The 21,340-nt window shown below is 58.4% G+C and overlaps 1 protein-coding gene and 1 long non-coding RNA gene across 13 annotated transcripts in view; one reads left to right on the top strand and one right to left on the bottom strand.

Annotated features, from left to right (window-relative positions):
* Positions 1-162: 162 nt before the first annotated feature.
* The window catches only part of CPAMD8 (C3 and PZP like alpha-2-macroglobulin domain containing 8), a 76,842-nt gene continuing 55,664 nt past the window's right edge, over positions 163-21,340 (bottom strand). For 5 of the 10 annotated variants that reach the window (XM_038566939.1, XM_038566943.1, XM_038566941.1 and 2 more), the window contains 16 exons: positions 18,787-18,868; positions 15,378-15,534; positions 15,169-15,243; positions 11,796-11,961; positions 10,790-10,876; positions 10,576-10,712; positions 10,021-10,176; positions 9,862-9,924; positions 8,981-9,165; positions 7,247-7,334; positions 6,323-6,397; positions 5,612-5,717; positions 5,413-5,523; positions 4,007-4,216; positions 3,224-3,347; positions 163-1,166 (listed from right to left, as the gene is read on the bottom strand). In XM_038566939.1, the coding sequence (XP_038422867.1) occupies positions 1,145-1,166; positions 3,224-3,347; positions 4,007-4,216; positions 5,413-5,523; positions 5,612-5,717; positions 6,323-6,397; positions 7,247-7,334; positions 8,981-9,165; positions 9,862-9,924; positions 10,021-10,176; positions 10,576-10,712; positions 10,790-10,876; positions 11,796-11,961; positions 15,169-15,243; positions 15,378-15,534; positions 18,787-18,868 (1,844 nt within the window). In that variant the 3' untranslated portion in view covers positions 163-1,144. Of the gene's footprint in view, positions 1,167-3,223; positions 3,348-4,006; positions 4,217-5,412; positions 5,524-5,611; positions 5,718-6,322; positions 6,398-7,246; positions 7,520-8,971; positions 9,234-9,861; positions 9,925-10,020; positions 10,177-10,575; positions 10,713-10,789; positions 10,877-11,795; positions 11,962-15,168; positions 15,244-15,377; positions 15,535-18,786; positions 18,869-21,340 lie in introns of those variants that run through there. The other 5 variants (XR_005375031.1, XM_038566942.1, XR_005375032.1 and 2 more) reach the window with 5 other exon arrangements.
* On the top strand, positions 5,418-6,838 carry LOC102153011. Of its 3 annotated transcripts, none has more exons than XR_005375035.1 (3): positions 5,418-5,570; positions 6,227-6,415; positions 6,685-6,838. It is a non-coding gene; the product is annotated as an uncharacterized LOC102153011 (long non-coding RNA). The 3 variants fall into 3 exon arrangements; XR_005375033.1 differs by having other exon boundaries at positions 5,422-5,570; positions 6,217-6,415; XR_005375034.1 differs by having other exon boundaries at positions 5,559-5,697; positions 6,217-6,415.

Below are 21,340 nucleotides of genomic sequence, written 5' to 3'. Positions count from 1 at the left end.
CATGGGAGTCTGCGATTAGGTTGGGGTGCAGGTGTTCGAAACGTTCCTCCCCACCCAGCTCTGAAAGGCTGAGCTGGAGACCAGGGAACAGAGGTGTTGGGGGCCTGACAGGAGCAGGGGCTCCAGCCCTCAGTGCTGCCCCCCCAGAGGCCAAAGTCTGGCTGTGACTCTGGAAATGAGCTTTTATTATAGGAGCGGCCTCCGCAGGGAGCGGGCCCAGGGCCCAGGAACTGTCCCTTGTAGGCTGGTGGGGGTGAGCGGCGCGGGAAAGTGGCCGGCGCTGCACACTGGGGACCCACTGGCTGGAGGTCAGAGACGAGCAGCACCGGCTGCAATAAATACCACCGTGAAGGGGAGAAGACAGGCCGCACGGGAGCAAAGAGAGGCAGGCATCCCCTGAGGGTTACAAAGAGGAATGTGGGAGGGTCCCCCAACGAAGGCAGGCCTGGGTGCAGAGCTGGGGCTCCCTCCCAGGATGCTGGAAGAGGGCAGTTCCCCGTGTGGGGTCCCGGGAGCTCAGGGGCTCAGGGGGTGATACCCTGGGGTGGGTATCGACCTAGTCCTGGAGGCAGGAAGCTGAAGGCGCCTCTGTCAGAGCCCGCGGCTCTCCAAGGGCCTGGCACTGTCAGGACCAAACATTCAGGGACCCCTGCGGTGAGATGGGGAGGGGTGTGTGTGGGGACTGTGACCATTATGGGACAATTTGAGGTCTAGGTCCAGGGGCTCAGCAGCCAGGTGCCCCAAAGGGGGCCAGACCTTTGCATTTTGGAGAAAGGCAGCCTATTTCACTTGGAAGTTGCTGACAGAGGCCTTTGGCCGCAGGTCCTTCCCAGGAATTCCACCCCTGCCCCCGGAGCAGGAGCTGCTCTGGCCCGAGGAGGGGTGCAGCCAGTCCCAGGTGCAGGTGGGGAGGTGGGGGGATCGAGGCCGACCCCCTGGTTGAGGGAAGGCTGGGAGGAGGCCTGTCATCCATCGAGGCAGGTCTCTGCGTTCCGTGTATCAGGTTCATTTGGAGGCTGGAGTCACCTGGAGTGGGGTCCGCCCGCCCACCAGAGGGGCAAGGGAGCTCTCCCCTCAGTGGCCCCCTTCCGGGGGGGCAGGCAGGGACAGGACGCAGCCAGATCAAGTCCTCTTGCTTGGAGCATTAGGAAGAGAAGCCACTCTGACTGGAGAGAGAAAAGAGAAAGACACCGTGGGCTGCCAGGCCTTCCGGGGGCCAGCGTGCCCTCAGCTGGAGCTGCCTCCACGTCATGGGGCAGGTTCATGTCCCCTGAAGAGGACCCTCAGGACCCTGCCCACTGCCACCGGGGCACGGCGATGGGACAGGTTGTTCACTTCTGGTACACACAACAACGCGGATGGGAGGCAAGTGAGAAAAGCCAGTCTCCAAAGGACTCCCGTTTCCACAGCATTCCCCAACGACACTCGGGGAGGGGCCGGGTGGGCGTGGCTGTAAAGGGACAGCCGGTCTGTATCTTGACCAAGGCGGTGACGGCACAAAGCCACCCGTAGGGGAGAACTGCAGAGTCAGTTGTGACAGTGGTGAAAAATGAACAACCAACTGAAAAGGGATATATATGGTGATCCCCGGAGTGGAATCGAAATGGAATCCTAAAAAAAATATTCAATAGAGACAAAAGGAGCCACGGAGGACAAAACAGAACAAATACTGAAACCAGAGCCATTAGCCCAGCTCTACCAATAATTATATTAAGCGCACACGGACTAAGAGCCCTAGTGCCTGGTGTGGAGGATGCGGCCCTGAGCCTCCGGGACTTTGGTGGGCACTCGTGGAAGCATTCCCACTGGGTGTGCCAAAACCCTGCCTTTGCCACGGACATGTGTCGGGGAGACCCGCCAAGGCAGGCAGGACCTAGGGGGACACAGTCTGAGGCCTGACAGTACAGCAAGCCCCAGGAGCTGGCACGTACCTGAGCTGATAAACTCAACCCGTTGCTTAAACCTCTTGAGTTTGCTGTAACTTAGAAAAGTTCGCCTCCTCCAGGAAGTCTGCCCGGCAGCCATTTCCCAGCCTCACCCCACAGGGCTCTCTGGTCTCCCACCCACTTCCCCTTCCCTTCCCTGGAGTGACAAAGATTCTCTGATCAAAAGCCACTCAGGGGGATCCCTGGGTGGCTCAGTGGTTTCGCGCCTGCCTTTGGCCCAGGGCGCGGTCCTGGAGTCCCGGGATCGAGTCCTGCGTCGGGCTCCCTGCATGGAGCCTGCTTCTCCCTCTCCCTCTGCCTGTGTCTCTGCCTCTCTCTCTATCTCTCTCTATGTCTATCATAAATAAATAAAAATAAATTTAAAAAAAAGCCACTCAGGCTCCTCTTTTTCGACTAGGTCTCCACTTCTGGGCTTTGGGGTTCATTCATCTCAGCACTGTCCAATTACAGCAAGACCCCTGCTACGTCGGCTTAGGCTGGAATGCCTCACTCCATACCTAGTCACCCTCCATATCCAGTCAGCTCCCTCCTCCCCACCAGCCCTGGGGCATTGTCTGACACCCTGGCCTGCCTTTTGGGGGGGGATGCTGTTAGGTGGGGTCAGTCAGAACTCTCCCTTCATCCCTGATGTTTCCGGTCAGTAATTCTTCGTTCATGGACCCCACGCTGGTCCTTGACTATAAATCTCCATTCTTTCTTGTACCATTCAAACTGGGTCCTGGCTTCCTCTCCACTGTAAGGCCCCACCGCATGGTCCTGCTATTGGTCTCCAGTGCCCCTTCCCTTGAACAAAGTCTTCCTTGCCATCTTAACAAGCATCGTGAATAATTTCTTTAACAGGGTCCCAGGGCAGCCCATAGACAGGTCTGTCCTGGGGTCGCGTCCTTGGGAAGGCTCAGCCTCACTGCGCTCCTACAGGCTGTTCTCTGATGTGTGTTGGACAGACAGTGGGGGATGGGGTCAGGAGAGAAGAGATCCCTGCAGGGGGCCACCTGCCTAGGCCCTGGGAGACTGGAGCCTGCAGCCCCCTGGCCACTGTGTCCTTGGTAAGGACTCAGCTTGGGTCTGACCTCTGGGACCCCAGCTCTCCCTGGATACAGGTAGTGCATCTCCCTATCCTCTTCATCACCACCTCCTCCTCCCCCTCCTCCCCATCACCTTGTCTCTCTCCTACCTAGTTCCTGGAAACCTGCAGGCTGACCCATCTATTGGTCACTCCCACTTCCTGTCAGGTGCAGGGCCAGTAGGGGGAGGGAATTGAGGGGCTTGGCTCTCACCTGTCCTCTGCCTCCCCCTCCAAGTCCATCACCTCATGGCCATGGCTGGCTGCCAGGTGCCCAGAGTCCGGGGGCACTGGGTCATAGTCGTAACTGTATGACGCAGAGGCCGGTGTCAGCTGCTCTGGAAGGAAGGGGGGCTCAGTCGGTAGGAGGGCACTGGAGGGGGACCATCTGGATGGCAGATAGCCCAGAGAGACCATAAAGAGGAGATCTATGGCCCAGAGCAACAGGCAGGAGGTGAGAGATTACAAGGGTGGGGGAAGGGGACACAGAGCTCAGAGATGTGTAGTCCCAGAAAAGCACAAACTTGGGGTGGGGATGGGGAGAGACTCAAGCAAGACTGAGGAGATGCAGAAACCCTGATGCAAGGAACCAGAGATGGAGAGGACACAAGGCCTAAGGAACAGAGCGTGACAGTCCTGAGTCCAAAGACAGAGAGTCAGAGATGAGAGATGCAGGGGCCACTTCTGTTAGGATCAGGGAGAGACAGGGAATGGAGGACTGCGACAGTCAGGGAGTGGGGGAAGAGGAGGGGAGAGGAGAGGAGGGGAGACGGAGTGACACTAGACAGGAGGGAGAAGGTGACAGGGAAGAGAAGGTGATGGGAGGAGGAGGTGGTGGGAGGTGGAGGATGAAGGTGATGGGAGGAGGTGATGGGGCAGAGGAGGTGGGGATGGGGAGGAGGAGGGGGTGATGGAGAGGAGGAGGATGTGATAAAGAGAGGGGTGCATTATTTGTATCCAGGGAGAGCTGGGGTCCCAGACCCAGCTGGGTCCTCACCGAGGGCACAGTGGCCAGGGGGTGCAGGCTCCAATCTCGCGCGGCCTAGGCAGGCGGCTTCCTGCAGGTGGCAGGCGCTGGTGTAGACGACACCGTTGGAGCCGCACACCGGGTCCCCGCGGGCGCTACAGTCCCGGGCGCAGCCACAGCGCAAAATCTTCGCCCCCTCCTCTGGGGCGGCCGCAGGACCTCGCTCGCCCGGGGACCACCCTGGGGGCGAGGTGAAGTCGGCAGGGTCTCCGGAACCCCAATCCCCACCTGGCCCGCGCTTCCCACCAGGCCTGGAGTGGAGGAAAGTCCCTGGGGCGGGACTACTACCTTCGACAGGGTGGCGACTGGTGTTCGACAGTTACTGGGAGTCCCTGAGCCCTGACCTGCTGGAATTTCATGCAAGTATTTGCCCAGTACTTGCAAAAACAACTGAAGCTATCAACCAAAGCAATCTAAACCTATTTCAAGTATGTTTGAAAAATAAAAAGGTTTTGAAGGATCCCCACAGCCCCACCCAGCCCTTTGCTGCGGCCACCCTCGGAGCTCATGGCCAGGGCCCTGCAGTCCCTACACCTCTGGTTTGTGGACGAAGGAAGGGGCACCACGGGTTCTGCTCTGGGCGCCCGCACCCCGCTCGGCCCCGCCCTCTCCCCATCTCACTTTCACGCCTCTAGGCCCCGCCCCCACAAGCCCGCCCCCAGCCCCTCGGCCCCGCCCCTCTCGCTCGGCCCCGCCCCACTTCGGTGCCCGCCCCCAGCCCCTCGGCCCCGCCCCTCTCGCTCGGCCCCGCCCCTTCTGTACCCGCCCACAGCCCCTCGGCCCCGCTCCTTCGGTGCCCGCCCACAGACCCTCGGCCCCGCCCCCTTCGGTGCCCGCCCACAGACCCTCGGCCCTGCCCCCTTCTGTACCCGCCCACAGACCCTCGGCCCCGCCCCCTTCGGTGCCCGCCCACAGACCCTCGGCCCCGCCCCCTTCGGTGCCCGCCCACAGACCCTCGGCCCCGCCCCCTTCTGTACCCGCCCACAGACCCTCGGCCCCGCCCCCTTCGGTGCCCGCCCACAGACCCTCGGCCCCGCCCCCTTCGGTGCCCGCCCACAGACCCTCGGCCCCGCCCCCTTCGGTGCCCGCCCACAGACCCTCGGCCCCGCCCCCTTCTGTACCCGCCCACAGCCCCTCGGCCCCCCCCCTTCGGTGCCCGCCCACAGCCCCTCAGCCCCGCCCCCTCCCGCTCGGCCACGCCCCCTTCGGTGCCCGCCCACAGCCCCTCGGCCCTGTCCCCAGAATGAGCCAGCTTGTCCTCCTTCCTTTACCCAGCTGTCCTCTGCCTGGAGACCCCGCTCCCCCGCTCGCACCTGAGCTCCCGAAGGGCGGTCGCGGTGGCTGGGGGTAGGGGAGGCAGCAGCCCGCGCACTCACCGGGGCCCTGAGCCGGGGCGCGCTCCACCTCGTTGCACGCGGGCCCAGCGCACAGCTCCCGGGCAAGCGGACTGCGCGAGCTGACGTTATAGAACCGCGTGGCTTCGAACGCTGCGGGACGAGGCAGGGGAGGAGTGACCAACTGATGGGGTGACAAGGTGAGGAACTGAGCTGAGGGTGCGGGTGGGCGCGGGCCTACCAGGCTCGTAGTAGTCGTACACAGAGACGGGCAGCGCAGACGTCCTGCCCACAACATGCTCACGCAGCGCGCGGAACCGCACGCAGGTCAGGCACCGGCTGGGGATCTGTGGGGTTAGCAGACGGGCTCAGGCCTGGCTGGGGCCACTAGGTTCAGGGATGAGCGACAGCCCCTACTATGCCTCAAAGCATGTGCCCAGAACTGGCTGATTTTCAGGATACCCAGGAGGCGTGAAAAACAGAAACTTGATTCCACTTAGTTGTGTGGGTCCTTCCAGTCTACGTGTTAGAACACCTGGTCTTTCACTCCTCACTCCCACCCTCCCCTCCCCCAGCCCCTGGCAACCACAAGCCTGCTCTGTGTGTCTCTATGGATTCACCTGTTCTGGACTTTTCATATACATGGGATTATGCGCTAGGAAGCCTTTGTGTCTGGTGTTCAGGTTCACCCACACATCAGTGCTACATACACTCCTTTTTATACCTGAATACTATTCCATCCCCTCCCAATTTTTTCCACCCAGGTGAGCTGGCTGGGGCACAAAGCTACCAGCTGTACCGGCTCTGCCTGGATTTATTGTCTCTGTTTCTTTTTCACCATATGAGATGGTTGCAGGAACCACACTGGGCCATGACAGCTCCGCCCTCACCAACACGGCTGCTGCAGAAGCCTCCACCCCTGCGCCCAGTCCCACCCCAGTGACAGTAGTACCTCATCAAAGTAGAAGAGGACTCTGCGTCCAGCCACCTCGTACCTCTTCAGCGTGAAATGCTTGTCAAAGAGCAGCTGGCGAGGAAGCCAGAGGTCAGGGTCCATCCACCCAGCACCTCTGTCCCCAGCGCTTGCTTCCTCCCCAGTCTCTGTGGGGCCGACACTGGTCAGGGGGAGGTGGGCCAGGTTCGGAAGGAAGCCAAGGCCCCAGAGGCCGGCGGCTTGGCTGTGGCCCTCCAGCAAGTCCCCACGGGTCAGTGCTACCCAGGCCCTGCCAGCCCACCCAGCACCCGGGACAGGGTATGCGAGGCTGGTTACAGCTACCCTGAGCTCCCACCTTCCCTCCCTTTCCCTTCCTGTAGCCTCCCTCCATCTGGCCCTAGCCCTAGGCTAGGCCTCCCTGTGACATCCGAGGTGCCCAGCTGAGCCCTGCCACCTGCTTTTACCTCACCTGCAACATTCAACTGCCATCAGCCTGGGACTTCATAGTTTTGGAAACATAAACCCACGGCCTCTATACTGGTCTTTCTTACCCTGGTGCTCTGCGCCACCTCCCTGGTCACCTCCACCCTCCAGGACTGGCCTGCCTTTCCTGCTTTATTCTCCCCACACTGCAGACCTTCTCCTGCCTTGGGCAAGACCACACCCACCACATGGGACGGGTCTCTCTTGAGTTTGGGGGTAGTGACAAGTTTCTGGAGAACCAGGGCTGAGGGTACCCTCTGGCACCCCACCTTGTCCCTAAAGCACATCCATGTTTGCTGACTCCCTCCTCCCCCACCTGCCCCCCAGCAGGTGACCAGCCCCAAGGCATCAACTTTGCCGAATAAAAAAAATAAATTATAAAGAGCAGGGAATTTGCAACCCGGACAGGGCAGTCCGCTGGAGACCCCACCTGGCTCCTGCCTGCCGGCGCCACCTCACCTGCTCCAGGCTCTCGATGTCCACCCGGAAGCCAGAGAGCAGAGGCACCTCCAGGACGGCCATATTGGAGGACCCTGCATGCAGCCACCTTTCAACGAGAGGAGAGACAGGCCCTCGAGCTCAAGCCCTGTGGTGGAATTCATGGCCCCCTGTGACATGCACAGTCCCAGCAGCTGAAGTCCTGGGGGAGCCCACCCCGGGTCTGGCTGGGTGGCCCCTCTGTACACACACAGCTGGCCGGGTCATCGGTCGGCCTATTTCACAGCTGAGACTCTAAGACCGGAAAGAGAAGGCTTGGCCGAGGGTTCTGGGCCTGACCCAGGTCTACTGACTCTGGGTCGTGCTTGCCCCAAACCCCATGCTATGTCCCCAGCACAGGAAGCAGCTCCATGGGGGCCACGGGAGCCCAAGTGACTGGGCATCTCTAGCCAGCCCTAGTTTCCCCTTCTATGACATGAGGTAGGCATGACTGGCCTCTGGGGCCTGCTACATGACAGGCCCTCCCAGTGCCAGGTGCTGGTGACAAAGGAGGGTGGCTGACATTCACAGAGGAGCCTGCAGACTGTGGGCCTGAGGGCCTGTGGTGGCCACAGCTCCTGGGGAGGCTTCCGGTGGGGCTGTGGCCTGAGCAAGCCCATATCTGGATGGCACATCCTGATTCTTTCTGACACAGCTGAAAGCGGAACAGATGTCTCCAGCAGGCCTGATGGGGCCAGAGAGTTGGGGCCAGCCAGGCTGCTTCCTGCTGCCCCTACCCCAGTTGATGGCAGGTTGAGGGTCCCGGTAGAGGAGGGTGGCCCAGGCAGCTCCAATGGGCTTGGGAGGCCATGACAACCATCCACCTTTGGGCTCCCAAATCATCACCATGGCAATAAGCATCCTCTGCGGGCAGCTGCCTGTGCCCCCCTGGGGACCCTCTGTGGCCTGGTCCCAGGGTCACTGTCAAAGAACCAAGAGGCCTGGATCTGGTGCATCAGACAGGGACCACACCACCTGGGCCACCTGCCTCACCAGCCACTGGGGTCTCTGCTGCATCCATCTGGAAGCTTCCATCTCCCTCCTCATTTCAAAAACCATCTGCAGTGTAAGTGCCTGACAGCAAGCATCTGATTGCAAAAGCATCCATTTCAAGGATATCCATCTTGGATAAACAGATTGCCAGCTGTGTGACATGGCTACAGAGAAACAGCTAGACAAGGAGCCAGGCGCCCCCACACATGGGAGTTCCCCTTTTAGGAAACCCTGGGTAACCAAGATAACCGACCTGCTTTTCCCTTCCTGCTCCCTAATTCCTGCTCTTATCTTTTTAAATGTGCCAATAAGAATGGACTGGCGAAACCCTAGGCCCCCACCCTCTGGCCCAGTAAAAGGCAAAGCCCCACACACCTCCAGACTTTCTACCTGTGACCTCGCTGTGTGGCCCCGGGCATGCCCGGTAACCTCCAGGGCCAGTGAGTAACACGAACCTTGTTCTTCAAAGTTCCCTGACGGTTGCTGCCGAGATATCTTGCGACCATAACAAGAAGCACAAGGGCCGGAGCAGCCACAGCCTCGGGAAGTGCAGTAGAGGTCTCAGGAGTGCCCCGGGCATCCCGGCCGGGTCGCATCACAATCCAGAGGCTCAGACTGGCGCCAAACACCATCCCTGAGCACCTGCCCAACGTCCTGTCCTGGTCCTGAGAGGCCGTCCTCCTTGGATGTGGCCCTCCTCGGCCAGCAGGGAGGTGGCCTTACCTGGTGCACACCTCCAGGGTGACCTGGTACTCCTGCTGATGCTGGTCGGCCGCTGGGTCATCGTCATCAGCGGAGGCGGCGGGACCCGGGGTCCGCCGCTGCTTGGCCTCGGGCTCCTGGAGGCTCACGGACAGCTGGAAGGCCGGTTTGGCCACCGGGTCTGGCACATGGTAGGTGACATCGATCTGGGGGGTGTGGGAGGGCCGAGGCTTAAGGAACCTGGGGTTGGGGCAGGGGCGAGGCAGCGGCTCGGCTAGAACGATGACAAAAGTGACGTCAACGACGGACGTGGGGACTACCATTACATTATTCAACCCTGCAGCCGCCCAAGCGAGTGTAGGTACGACTGTCACCCCCTTTGCATGCAGGTCAGGCCCAGGCCCCTCTGCCTCCAGGCCACTCCCACCGATCCACCGTGTTGTCTGGGCTCCCGTTTTACACCTGGGGAAGCTGAGGCTTCCAGGGTCTCCAGAGACTTGCCCTCTGACCAGAAGACGAGCCTGCCCCGGCCCTGAGTGCGGCTAAAGCCGGGGCTGGGTGACCAAGGGGCTGCAGGGAGGGCCAGGCTGAGTCCAGACAGCAGCAGGGAGAAGAAACAGGAGGCACTGGGCTGACTCCGGGGGTGGGCGAGGGCGTCTGCTTTTGGTCAGAGACCACTGGATTGAGGGTCAAACATTTTCTTGGGAGGGGGGTGCCCATACCCGAGAGGAGGCACAGCCACGTGCCCTGGGCAGGCTGGGCTGCATTATGGGGTCAGAGAGTCTGCCCCAGGGGCTCTCTCAGCCTGGCCCCCCGCTGAGCTGGGAGCCTCCAGCCTGCCCCTCGGGGCATTCCCAGGTTCCAGAAGCCCCAATGAGCTCCTGACGGCCCTACAGCCCCACCTGCATCAGGCAGCAGCCTTCACCCTTGGCGCTCACGAACAGCCCCGTGGGGAGGCTGGGGATCTGAGAGAGAGAAGACACCATGATGCCCTCTGCAGATGCACAAGGGTGGGTGGGCAGCAGGGAGGGTCCCCCAGCCCCTGGTCCAGGAATACACACCGCCGCTGTCTGCAGAACCTTCTGGTTGGCCCTGTGCAATTCGAAAGTCTCCTGGTAGTCCAAGTTGGTGGAAGCCAGGGAGACAGTGAGGTTGATGCTGCCAGCATAGGACAGGATGGCATACTCTGCCAAGGCCTGCAGAGCCACGCACGTGTCCTGGGGACAGGTGACGGGGTGCTGTCAGCCCCAGGGACGGGTCAGCCGCCAGTCTCCGTGCCCCCATCTTAGGAGGCCTGGCCCCAGTGGGAGGGCACCATGGACCCTCTCTGAAGGCCAGAGACCCATGGGGCTGGAATGGAGAGCCAATCTGGTACAGACATCCATGGATTGGGGGCCCCGGCAACAAGCAGTCACCTCCACAGAGGCAGACGCTGGGTCCTTGTCCCAGAGCCAGATGCATCTGTCCCTCAGGTTTCCCTTGGGTCCCATATCGCCAAGGGGCTGCCCCAGGAGGGGAAGCATGCAGTGGCTTCCTGGCAAGCTCTGAGCCCTGAGCCTGGGCCTCAGTGACCCCACTGGGACCTGAGCCCCTTCCTCTGGCGCTGCTCAACTCACCTGAGTAGAGGAGAAGCCTCCGAGTGCATTCCGCTGCTGGGACAGCCACTTCACCACGGGCAGGGCTGTGGCCACATCACCCAGGAGGGTGTAGGTCAGCAGGGCATAGGCCGTCATTTCCACCTCGGCTGAGACCACTGCAATGGACAAGGCTGGTTGGGGCTCTTTCACTGCTGGGACCCAGCACCCAGCACCCAAAGCCGGTAGCCAGTACCTGACTGAGAGACCCCATCACTGAAGCTCAGGAATGCATCCTTGTCTACGTCCCGGGAACCCGTCAGGCTCCAGTGGGTGACCCCATCTGTAGGGCCAGGACAGGTCAGGGGCCACAAGCCAATCAAGTGTGTGGCCTGGCCTCCCGTGGTTGAGTAGCAGTGCCTATGGTCTCAAGAAGACACATTGTGGGAGAGGAAGTGGACCCCAAAGTAGGAGGGTGTCAGGGGCAGAGGGCCAGGGCAAGAAGGGCCTTGGGGCTGTCTTCCCATCTACAGCTACATGACAGACCCAGTCCCTCCTGACCCTTGGCCTCCCTCCTGATGGGTCTTGATGGGGCTCCAGCTGTCCCCACTCAGGACCGAGGAAGCCACTTGCTAATTGCAAAGCCTCCAAGGATTCTGAGCTCACGTGAGGGATAAAAGGCCCTCAGACCACAGAGAGAGCGGGGCTCCTGCCCAAGATCTCAAGCAGGTACTCCTACATCCTGTAGCCAATTGAGTGGTTTTAGAATTTGGCTTAACGTTTGTTTGTTTTTCCTTCATCTTAGCAATGAAAACATTCCTCAGGTGATATCATAAGCCAAGAAGCTTCTGGGGAAGGTGGGGAGCAGGGAGTGGGATGAGGTCCAGGAGTGGGGTGGGGAGGGGGCTCAGTCGGGGAAGTCTCTGCCACGGGGGCTCCCCAAACCCAGTGGATAGTCATTCTGTCCACGGGGAGACCCACATACTGAAGATGGAAAGGGCTTCGCAGGGCTTACCCAGTGATGGAAGGCGTGGGGGCCCTGGGGTGGGGTTTGTTAGCCCCTATCTCACAGGGCAGAAAAATGACCCTCGGGCTCAAGCCACTTCATCAAATGGAGTCGGTAGGAGATACAATAGCAAATAACAAAACAGTGAGCAAAGGGTGCCTCTTAGCGTCACGCATGTGTCCAAGAGCTGTGTACTGGGGTGCACTGCGGGTCGGCCCCACAGTGGCCTCACGGGTGGCAGGTGGGGGCCCCCTACCCTGGGTGATGGCCAGGCTGCGGAGCTTCCGCAGCGCTGCGGGGGCTGCCGGGCTGCGGAGCAGGGTCAGGGCGTAGGTGGTCAGGGCGCTGCTGTAGGGGTCCACGGCCAGGGGCGCACTGGACTCCAGGAAGTGCCTCGCTCTGGCAATGGCGCTCCTCTCCTCCTGCAGGATGGGGTGGGGAGTGGAGCCCTGGGAGGCTGTTCTGTCCCCCCCCCCCACCTGCCCACCCGCAGATTCTCCTAGGGAGAGCACTTGATGGCTCACAGACTCTCATTTTGTCTCCCTCCGGGAGAGACTCCCTCTGGGGGCTCTCACGGCTTGCAGACCTGGCTTTCAAAACCCCCACCCCCTTTTTTTAGGCTGGTATCAACTCTTTCCAAATGAAGTCTGAGCTCAGCAGATCAACTCAGACAAGTTCTAGGGGGAAGTAGGCAGAGCCCTGACCACTCTGTCCCACCCACCCCATCTGGCTTCTGAGACCCCCTGCCCAGGCCCACCTCATGTTCCAGGCCTCGCCTCTATTGTCGCCTCCTCCAGGAAGTCCACCAGCCCTGATCACACATCCCCCACCAACCCCAATGTGAGCCACTGGGAGGACAGAAACGGAGTCCACCGTCCAGTGACAGCTTCTTTCAGAGAAGTGGCCCAATAATATTGGTTAAGTGAGAAAAATGAGTGATTAGAAGCATTAATGAATTTAGCAAATGAGCAATGGTGTCCCTGTCAGCACCGACAGAACCATGGTGTTAAGATAACCCTGCTATAGGGCAGCCCCGGTGGCGCAGCGGTTTAGCGCCGCCTGCAGCCCGGGGTGTGATCCTGGAGACCCAGGATCGAGTCCCACATCGGGCTTCCTGCATGGGGCCTGCTTCTCCCTCTGCCTGTGTCTCTGCCTCTCTCTAGCTCTCTCTGAATGAATAAATAAATCTTAAAAAAAAAAAAAAGATAACCCTGCTATAGCAATTGCTAAGGTCTCAGAAAGAATGTTCTCCCCAAGCTTTCCATCCTCCACTGAGGACAAAGTATGGAAACTGCCCGTAGCACGTGGTGTCGAGAGGTACCGTGTGCCTCCCCGGGACCGGTGCCAGGCCCGACAGCAGGTTCACTGGACCCCGGGCCAGGCCCACACCAGCCCAGCCCAACACCTCGCAGTCAGGATAAGGTCCTCAGAAGAAGAGCGGACACAGAGATGCAGGCACAAGGCCATGTAGAGACCAGAGTGACAGCCATAAGACTAGACATGCCTGGAGCCCCCAGGAGCTGAAGAGGCCTGGCCTGGAAGCATCTTGCCTTCCAGCCTTCAGAGCTCTAAGCCTTGCTGACACCTTGACTTCAGACTTCTGGCCTCCAGAACTGTGAGAGAAGGAGCCGCCTGGCACTGGTTATGGCAGCCCCGGACATGAATCCAGGGGTCATCACTTAGCCCAGGATGTAGGGACCTTCCAATGCTTCACTGAACGAAGAAGACACACGTGGCCCAGCTCTAAACGCGTCATAGTGTTAGAACGACCTGGATGTCCATTTAGCTGAGATAGCCCAGAGGATGGGGGCGAGGCTCGCCTCAGGAAGGCTCAGGGTCCCGGGCTCCTGAATCTCAGAGATGCAGGCACCCACTAGACCCACATCCTAGGACCCCCCTCAGACCCGGGCCAACCAGGACAGTCAGATATTCTGGGAAGCAGGGAGGAAGCGTTTGCCATGGCTGTGGAACAAAATACCACAGAGTGAGCGGCTTAGAAAGTAGAAATGTATTGTCTCACCGGAGGCTGAGATCAAGGTGTGGGTGGCATGGGCTCCTTCCCAGGGCCCTGAGGGAAGGGTCTGTTCCAGGCCTCGCTCCTGGGCCTATAGCTGGCTGTCTTCTTCTTGTGTCTCCACAGCATCTTCCCTGTGTGTGTGTGTTTCCAAATGCCCCCTTTTTAAGGACATCAGTCACAATGAATTAGGACCCATCCTAATGGCCTCATTTTAACTTGATTATCTCTTTTTTATTTTATTTATTTTATTTTATTTTATTTTATTTTAAGATTTTACTTATTTATTCATGAGAAAGGCAGAGACATAGGTACAGGGAGAAGCAGGCTCCCCGTAGGACCCTGGGATCACACCCTGAGCTAAAGGCAGACGCTCAACCACTGAGGCACCCAGGTGTCCCTTGACAACCTCTGTAAAGGCCCTATCTACATATATAATCACATTCTGAGGTCTTGGGGTGCTTTGGAACAGATGTCGGTGCCCCCCACCACAATATGCTGAAGCCCTAACCCCAATGTGAGGACATTGCCAGGTGGGGCCTTTGGGCTGTGATTAGCTGTAGGTGAGGTCTTGGGGGTGAAGCCCCCACATGGGATCAGGGGTCTTTCCACAAAGAAGAGAGCCTTAACCTTGCTCTCTCCCCACATACACATGCGCACAAGGGAAAGGCCACGTGTGGACCTAGCAGGAAGGTGGCTGCCGATGAGCCGGGAAGAGAGTCCTCACCAAGAACTGAATCAAACAGAACCTGGCCTTGGATGTCTCAGTTTCTAGAATCATGGGAAGTAAATGTCCGTTGTTTCAGCCACCCAGACTGGTATTTTGTGACAGTGGCCGAAGCTGACCTGAGCTAAGACGGGTTAAGGATTTCAGGATATGAATTTTAGGGAGACACACTTCAGCCCTTTGACACAGGGCAAGGGGCCCTCTGGGCAAAGTGTGCGAGACATGAAGGATCTTAGGATCCTACACAAACCCTTGACCCAGAGGTTAAATCCGATTTGGGAGGCCAAGAATTCTGAGAAGTGCCATAACTCACAATTCATTGTCAGAGGGTGTAGAACTGAACACAGATGTTAGGAATGGTGGGGTCCTTGCCCCCAGGGCTGAGATCCACCATGGACACCCTCATAGCAGGGAACGTGCTACCCCTACTCCTGTTTCACAGAAAGAACAATGACTCCTTGGTGCCCCAGGGACACCTCCACCTCCACTGGCTCCAGTACCAACTGTAAACGAAGGTTCTAGACCCTTCCCCCAAAAAAACTTTCACAAGTTTTTGTATAGGTCTCCTTGAAGTGAGCCCACAGGTCACCAGCCAGGAAACTGATCTGTCCCCAAATGACCCCCCCAAACAGGGGCCGGGGGCATCAGGGAGTCCTGGGAGGTCCGGTTCTCAGGATCCAGTTCCCTCACGCCACTCCCCCCTCAATTATCACAGGACCTCTCAATCCTCTGCTCAGACTCCAGGAAGATGGACATCCTGGGATCACCGAAAAGCATGAGAAAGAGTGGAAGGAGGGCATCGAGGGAAAAAAAAAGCCTGCCGGAGGATGGCCAGCCTGGCCTGCGGGGAAAGCTGCCCACCCGCTCCCCCAGCCACCCTGTGCTCACCTCGGAGGCCATGCCCGTCTCCAGGAGCGCAGCCACCACATAGGCCGTCAGCGGGACGGTGCCGTGGATCCCACCCTGCAAGAGGACTCTAGAGCGTCACCCCGAGCCAGAGGGGACAGCCCTCGACCCCCTACTGGCCCCAGACAGCAGCACTGGGGAGTAGGCGGAGCAGGGCTAAGGTGCCAGAAGGGGGCCGAGAGGCCACTCACCTGGATGTCCTTGTTCAGAATCCTGCCCACGGCCGGGAAGGAGCCATCCGCCCGCTGCTGCCGGACGATCCAGCCCTTGGCAGCCTCCAGCTCCTGTGGGTCGATGAAGATGAAGCTGCGCGCCTGGGCAAAGGACTTCAGGACAAAGGCCGTGAGCCTGAAATAGGATGAGGCAGGGGCTGGGGGCACCGTGGGCTGGGGCAGTTGTGCAGAGAAGGTCACCTCCCGAGCACCCCCTGAGGAACTGTGCATGCTCCCTCACGCGCCACCCCCACCCAGAGTCTCTGCTTCCTCACCTGTGACATGGGAGGGGCCATGTGAGTGCTCCAGGGAAGGGGGTGAGCACCCAGCCGGGCCCAACGACAGAGACCAGCCTCTCTGCCCATGACTGGTGCTAATGCCCCTCCACAGCCAATCCCCAAGGGGGACCCCCAGCCTTGCAGAGAGATCTCCCATCTCTCTCAGGAACCTGCAAGTGTCTTAGATGCCTGGACCCCTCTGTGGTCCTGGCCAGCCACCGTTAGGGACATTTCAGTCCCTGGGCCTGGGAATGACTTTTGAACAGGCACATGAAGTGATGCTGGGAGCAGCTGTTGCAATTCTGTCGCCACGAGGAGAGCAGCCACTGTGCTGAGAGAGCCCACGGGGACCAAAGGAGAGAACCGGGGGGCTCCTGATGCATGGTGGGCTACCAGACTGGCCAGCCCTCTAGCCCCCACACCAGCCCTGTGGTGTGAACTGACATTTAGAATTGCCTTTCAGGCCAGATTTCTGTTGCTTGCAGCCGAAAACATTCCACCAAGCCACTAGCCTCAGTTACCCCACCCAGGCGCTGGACATGTCATGTTTCTGTCCCATGTACACAGGACGGGGTCCCGCTTGTCTCTCCACGCTCCGCCCACATGTCTCTCCCCAGAGGAAGCCTCTTGGGCCCCCTCACTCTGGGATGGGCGTCTCTGGACTCCCAGGACCCCCAACCGGCCACCCCACAGCCCACCTCGGTAGTCACATCCTTGGCTTTGCAGCCTGTGCCTGTCCACCCCGCCCCCCTCCCCGCTGCATCACTGTGCATCCGAGTGAGAGTTGATGGGACCCAGGGATGAATAACAGGGTGAAAAATCAATGCAGGAGAACCAACGGATGGAAAGCAGAGAGCCAGGACACCTAGGTGGCTAGGCGGCTGAGCATCTGCCTTCGGCTCAGGTGGTGATCCTGGGGTCCTGGGATCGAGTCCCACATCGGGCTCCCTGCAGGGAGCCTGCTTCTCCCTCTGCCTATGTCTCTCATGAATAAATAAATAAAATCTTAAAAAAAAAAAAAAAAAAGAAAGCAAGAAGCCAAGAGGGACAAGCCGCAGGATGGAGGAGCAGGTCCCCCTCTTCAAAATCTAGGGGCTTCCCAGGCGGCTACCGTCCAAACGGCAGAAACCAAGTGTCGGTGACAACATGGAGACACGGGAGTGTCCCTGTGCACTGTCGCCGAGAATGTAAACTGGTGCTGCAGCTATAAAAACACAGTTGGGCAGTTCCTGGAAAACTCAGGGGCCAAGCTCCCGTGGGCTCCAGCGATTCCACATCGGGGACTATCCCCGCGGGAAATGGAAGCAGCATCTCGATGTATTTGTACACCTGTATTCGCAGCAGCTCTGCCACGGCAGCTAACACATGGGATGACACAGTGTCTAGGCTGATGAAGAGATTAACAAAATGGGGTGCTTCCACATGCTGGGATGTCATTCAGCCTTAAGAGGGAAAAACTCCGACCCTGCTACACACGCAGCACACGCAGACCTGGAGGACACTGCGAGCCGTGAAGAAGAGGACAAGACGACGATCACACGAGAGATCCCGGAAGTCACCAAATTCACAGGGACAGAAGCTAGGATGGGGGGGGGGGCGGGGGAGAGGAGTTCATGTGTAACGGATACAGAATTTCAGATTTACAAGATTAAAAAGAGTTCCGGGGATGGATGGTGGTGACCGCTGCACAGCGTGAATGTACTGAATGCCACTGAACTAGATGCTTAAAAATGGTGAAGATGATATATCTTATGGTTTTTTTTTTTTAAGATTTTATCTACTCATTTGATAGACGAGGGATAGAGAGAACATGAGCGGGAGGAGAGGGATAAGCAGGCCCCCCGCTGAGCAGGGAGCCTGACTCGGGGCTTGATCCCAGGTCATGATCTGAGCCCAAGGGACATGCTCAACCGACTGAGCCACTCAGGCACCCCGATAAATTTTATGTTCTGCGTACTTTACTACAATAAAAAAAAAAAGTTAAGAGGAAGAAAATCAATGCTTTTTTAAGGGGGAATTGTCAAAATGTGAAATAGCCCATAACCTCAAGCCTGCATATACCTATCCCAGGAGTCCACTCATCCCGGCCACCCTCCCTCACTGACCCCCAAACCCATCTTTTCTCCTGCCTTTAGGGCACCTGCATCAGCCAGACCATGCTCTGGCTCCCATCTCCCAGGCCTGCCCCTGCCCCGAGGCCGGCTCTGCACCGTTGCAGCAAAGGGAGTTCCAAACACCGCAAGTTCCAATCAGCAGGGACGCAGGGCCAAGATGGGATGCGGTGCCCATGTGCTGGGCATGGTGGGACTTGCACCCTCTCTCTGGGCTGGTCAGCCCTCTGGAGCCAAGGGAGCAACACTCTACAGTTTGGGGCTCAGCCAGCTGTGTCACTGCTCCCCCGGGCCTGGCACTGCTGCTGGGCAGTGGACACTGTCAGCTTTAAGACAGGGAGAGCAGTTTTCATACCCATAGCTGCTGCAGGTGCTGCTGGGATAGAGCTCAGGGAGAGAAACCCCATCTGGAGACAGGAGTTGGGGTGCCCCCACAGTCTCTGTTAGCCCAAAAGTAGAGATGGCAAATCCACAGCCACACAAACCGCCCTGCTCTGAGTATCCCAGGTAATAAGACCGAAGGGGTGCACAGCCCCACCTTTGGCCCTCCCTGCCCTGGTTGCCCCAAAAGCCAAAGGGAGCCGCTTGCAAGGGAAACCAGACCCCAGGCTGCTCTGCCCACATACTCCCCCGACCTCAGCCTCCAGGCGGTGGTCCGGCCTCTCCCAGTCCATCCCCTCCTACTCAGGGTGACCCCCGTTTCTGGGTCCAGTGGGCTCTGAAGAGGCCCAGAGCAGCCAGGACCTGCTTCCGAGAGCCTGGAGAGCTAGCACGGTGGCAACAAGAGCAGAAGGAGTAACTATGAGAAATAGTCACTCTCACAGCCACACTCCCATCGCCGCCCCCAGGGCCCAGCAGAGCCTGTCTCCAATTCCCAACCAGGCCCTTGGTCACCCTGGGCATCTGGCCCCGAGCGTCCTAGCCATGCGTGCTGCACGTGAGGCTGTGGCTTTTGGTGGGAGAGTCCCCGCGGCCATACACCCCAGGGTGGGGACTCACCACATGCTCCCCGACGCATCCCGCTCCCCGAATGCACTGTAGGAGCCATCCCGGTGCCTGTAGGTCAGCTGCCGCTGGTAGCCTGTGGGGCAAGTGGAGGGGTCAGCATCCCAATGAACGGCTGGGAGCCGGCCTGGAAGCATCCCTTGGACCCCCACCTGCTGCAGTTGCTGAAACTGCCCCACCCTTGAATCTGGAGACCCTGAAACAGCTCCACGCTGTGGGTCTGGCTGAAACCTCTCATTTCCTGACATCGCCGCTGTCACTCCCGGTCATACATAGGCCCTCAGTCATGCCCAGGTGATCAGTGATGTGCACCATCTCGAGGCAGCACCCTCTGTCACCAGGGGTGGGGACTACTCCATGAGAGAGTGGCTTGCTCAGAGAACAGAAGGCTTCAGAAGAGCCGGAGCAGAAGAGCAGAGGGGCAGGGGAGGGAGGGGAGGTGGCCACTTGGGCCACACTGGGTGTTTGGTCTTACTATGAGGGCAGGAGGGGGCATGGGCTATGAGGGGATATATGCAGTGGGTGGTCTGTAGGGTCCGGAGAGGAGGCAGGGAGACCGGGAGGTGGGCACCGTCCAGGCAACCAACGACAATGGGCCTGGAGCAGATGGTGGTGACAGGTGGGGAGGGTTTCTGTGGCAGAGCTGCTTAGCTGAGCCAGTCCAATGGAAAGATCTAGAGGACCCAAAGGTTTGCAGCTTATTCGCTGGAAGGAATAAGCTGCTCCCTGGAGGTGGCAAAAGCAGCAGGAGCTCTGCGCTGGGTGGGCTGTGACCCCCCAGATTCATGTCCACCTAGAACCTCAAAATGGGATCTTATGGGAAATAAGGGTCTTTGCAGTTGTAATCATGCTCCAGACCTCCAGATGAGATCATCCTGGAATAAGGTGGGACCCAAATCCAATGGCCAGTGCCCTTGGAAGAAAAGAGAAACAGAAGTAGACACAGACCCAAGAGAAAGTCCTATGAAGGCAGAGGCAGGGAACGGGGAGTGCGTCTACAAGCCGAGGAACGCCTGGGGCCCCAGAATTCGGCCAGGAGGGAGGCACGGACAGAGTCCCTCAGAGCCTCCAGACAGAACCAAGCCTGGTGAACCCTGGTTTTGGACTTCTGGCCTCCAGAGCTGTGAGCGAACCCAGTCCTGTTGTTCTAAGTCACTTGGTTTGTGGTACAGGCATTCTTTGGGTACGGGTCAAGGTCAGCTTACCAATAAATTGTGCCAAACAAATGTTTTGGTTTTTCAGTATATTGAAAGTTATGCTTACGCTATACTGGAGTCTATTATATCTAAAATAACAGCCTACACACCTTACCTTATTAATTTTAAAATATTAGGGCTAAAAAATGCTAACCATTATCTGAGCTTTCAGGGAATCGTCATCTTTTTGCTGGTGGAGGGTCCTGCCTCCACGTGCTGGCTGCTGACACATCAGGGTGGTGGCCACTGACGCCTGGGGTGGCCGTGGCCATTCCTTAAAATAAGACAATGATGAAGTTTGCCACATTGATGGGCTCTTCTTTTCATGCCCAATTTCTCCGTAGCACGCGACGCTGCTTGATAGCATTTTACCCACAGTAGGATCTTTTTCAAAATTGGAGTCAATCCTCTCAAACCCTGCTGCTGCTTTATCAACCCAGTTTATGTGATACCCTAAATCCTTGGTGGTCATTTCAACAATCTTTACAGCATCTTCACCAAGAGTAAATTCCAGCTCAAAAAACCATGTCCTTGGGATCCCTGGGTGGCCAGTGGTTTGGCGCCTGCCTTCGGCCCAGGGCGTGATCCTGGAGTCCCGGGGTTGAGTCCCACGTCAGGCTCCCTGCATGGAGCCTGCTTCTCCCTCTGCCTGTGTCTCCGCCTCTCTCTCTCTCTCTCTCTCTCTCTCTGTGTCTCTCATGAATAAATAAAATCTTAAAAAAAAAAGAAACCATGTCCTTTGCTCCTCCATAAGACGCAACCCCTCATTCGTTCAAGTTGTAGCATGAGATCGCAGCAATTTGAACATAATAATCATTTAAGAGTTTGAAATTTTGCAGAAGTTACCAAAATGTGACACAGAAACATGAGGTGAGCAAATGCTGTTGGGGAAATGGAGCTGATAGGCTTGCTTAATGCAGGGTTGCCACAGATCTTCAATTTGGAAAAAACGTCCTGTCTGCAAAGCGCACTATAAGGAGCCATGCCTGCACCTGTGACAGCGGCCCCAGGAAACGAACACCAGCAAATTTGGCAGAAAACCGGGGCAGGGGGCTTGATTTGAAGCTTGTAGAGTCTGAAATGCCTACTGGCTGAAGGTCACAGGGTCTGGCTGTTCAGGGGAGCTCCCGGCCACCATTTAGCACTAGGGGTCATCAGCCTTGGGGTGGCATTCAAGGCCCGACCCCCCAAAGTGTTCAGTGACCTGAGAGTCCCTGGCCACAGACCCAATAGGCTCAGGGTTCCCGGCAGTCTCTGGTCAGCCTTTATCAGGCCAGATTTTCGGCCCCCAGCAAGCCCTGACCTTCCCTTTCCATCCGAAAGTCTCATGTTCACCATGAGCTCTGGAGCTT

This window comes from Canis lupus, chromosome 20 (genome assembly GCF_011100685.1).
Source record: "Canis lupus familiaris isolate Mischka breed German Shepherd chromosome 20, alternate assembly UU_Cfam_GSD_1.0, whole genome shotgun sequence".
In the NCBI taxonomy this organism is placed as follows: domain Eukaryota; kingdom Metazoa; phylum Chordata; class Mammalia; order Carnivora; family Canidae; genus Canis; species Canis lupus.
This window is presented reverse-complemented; position numbering and strand designations above follow the sequence as displayed.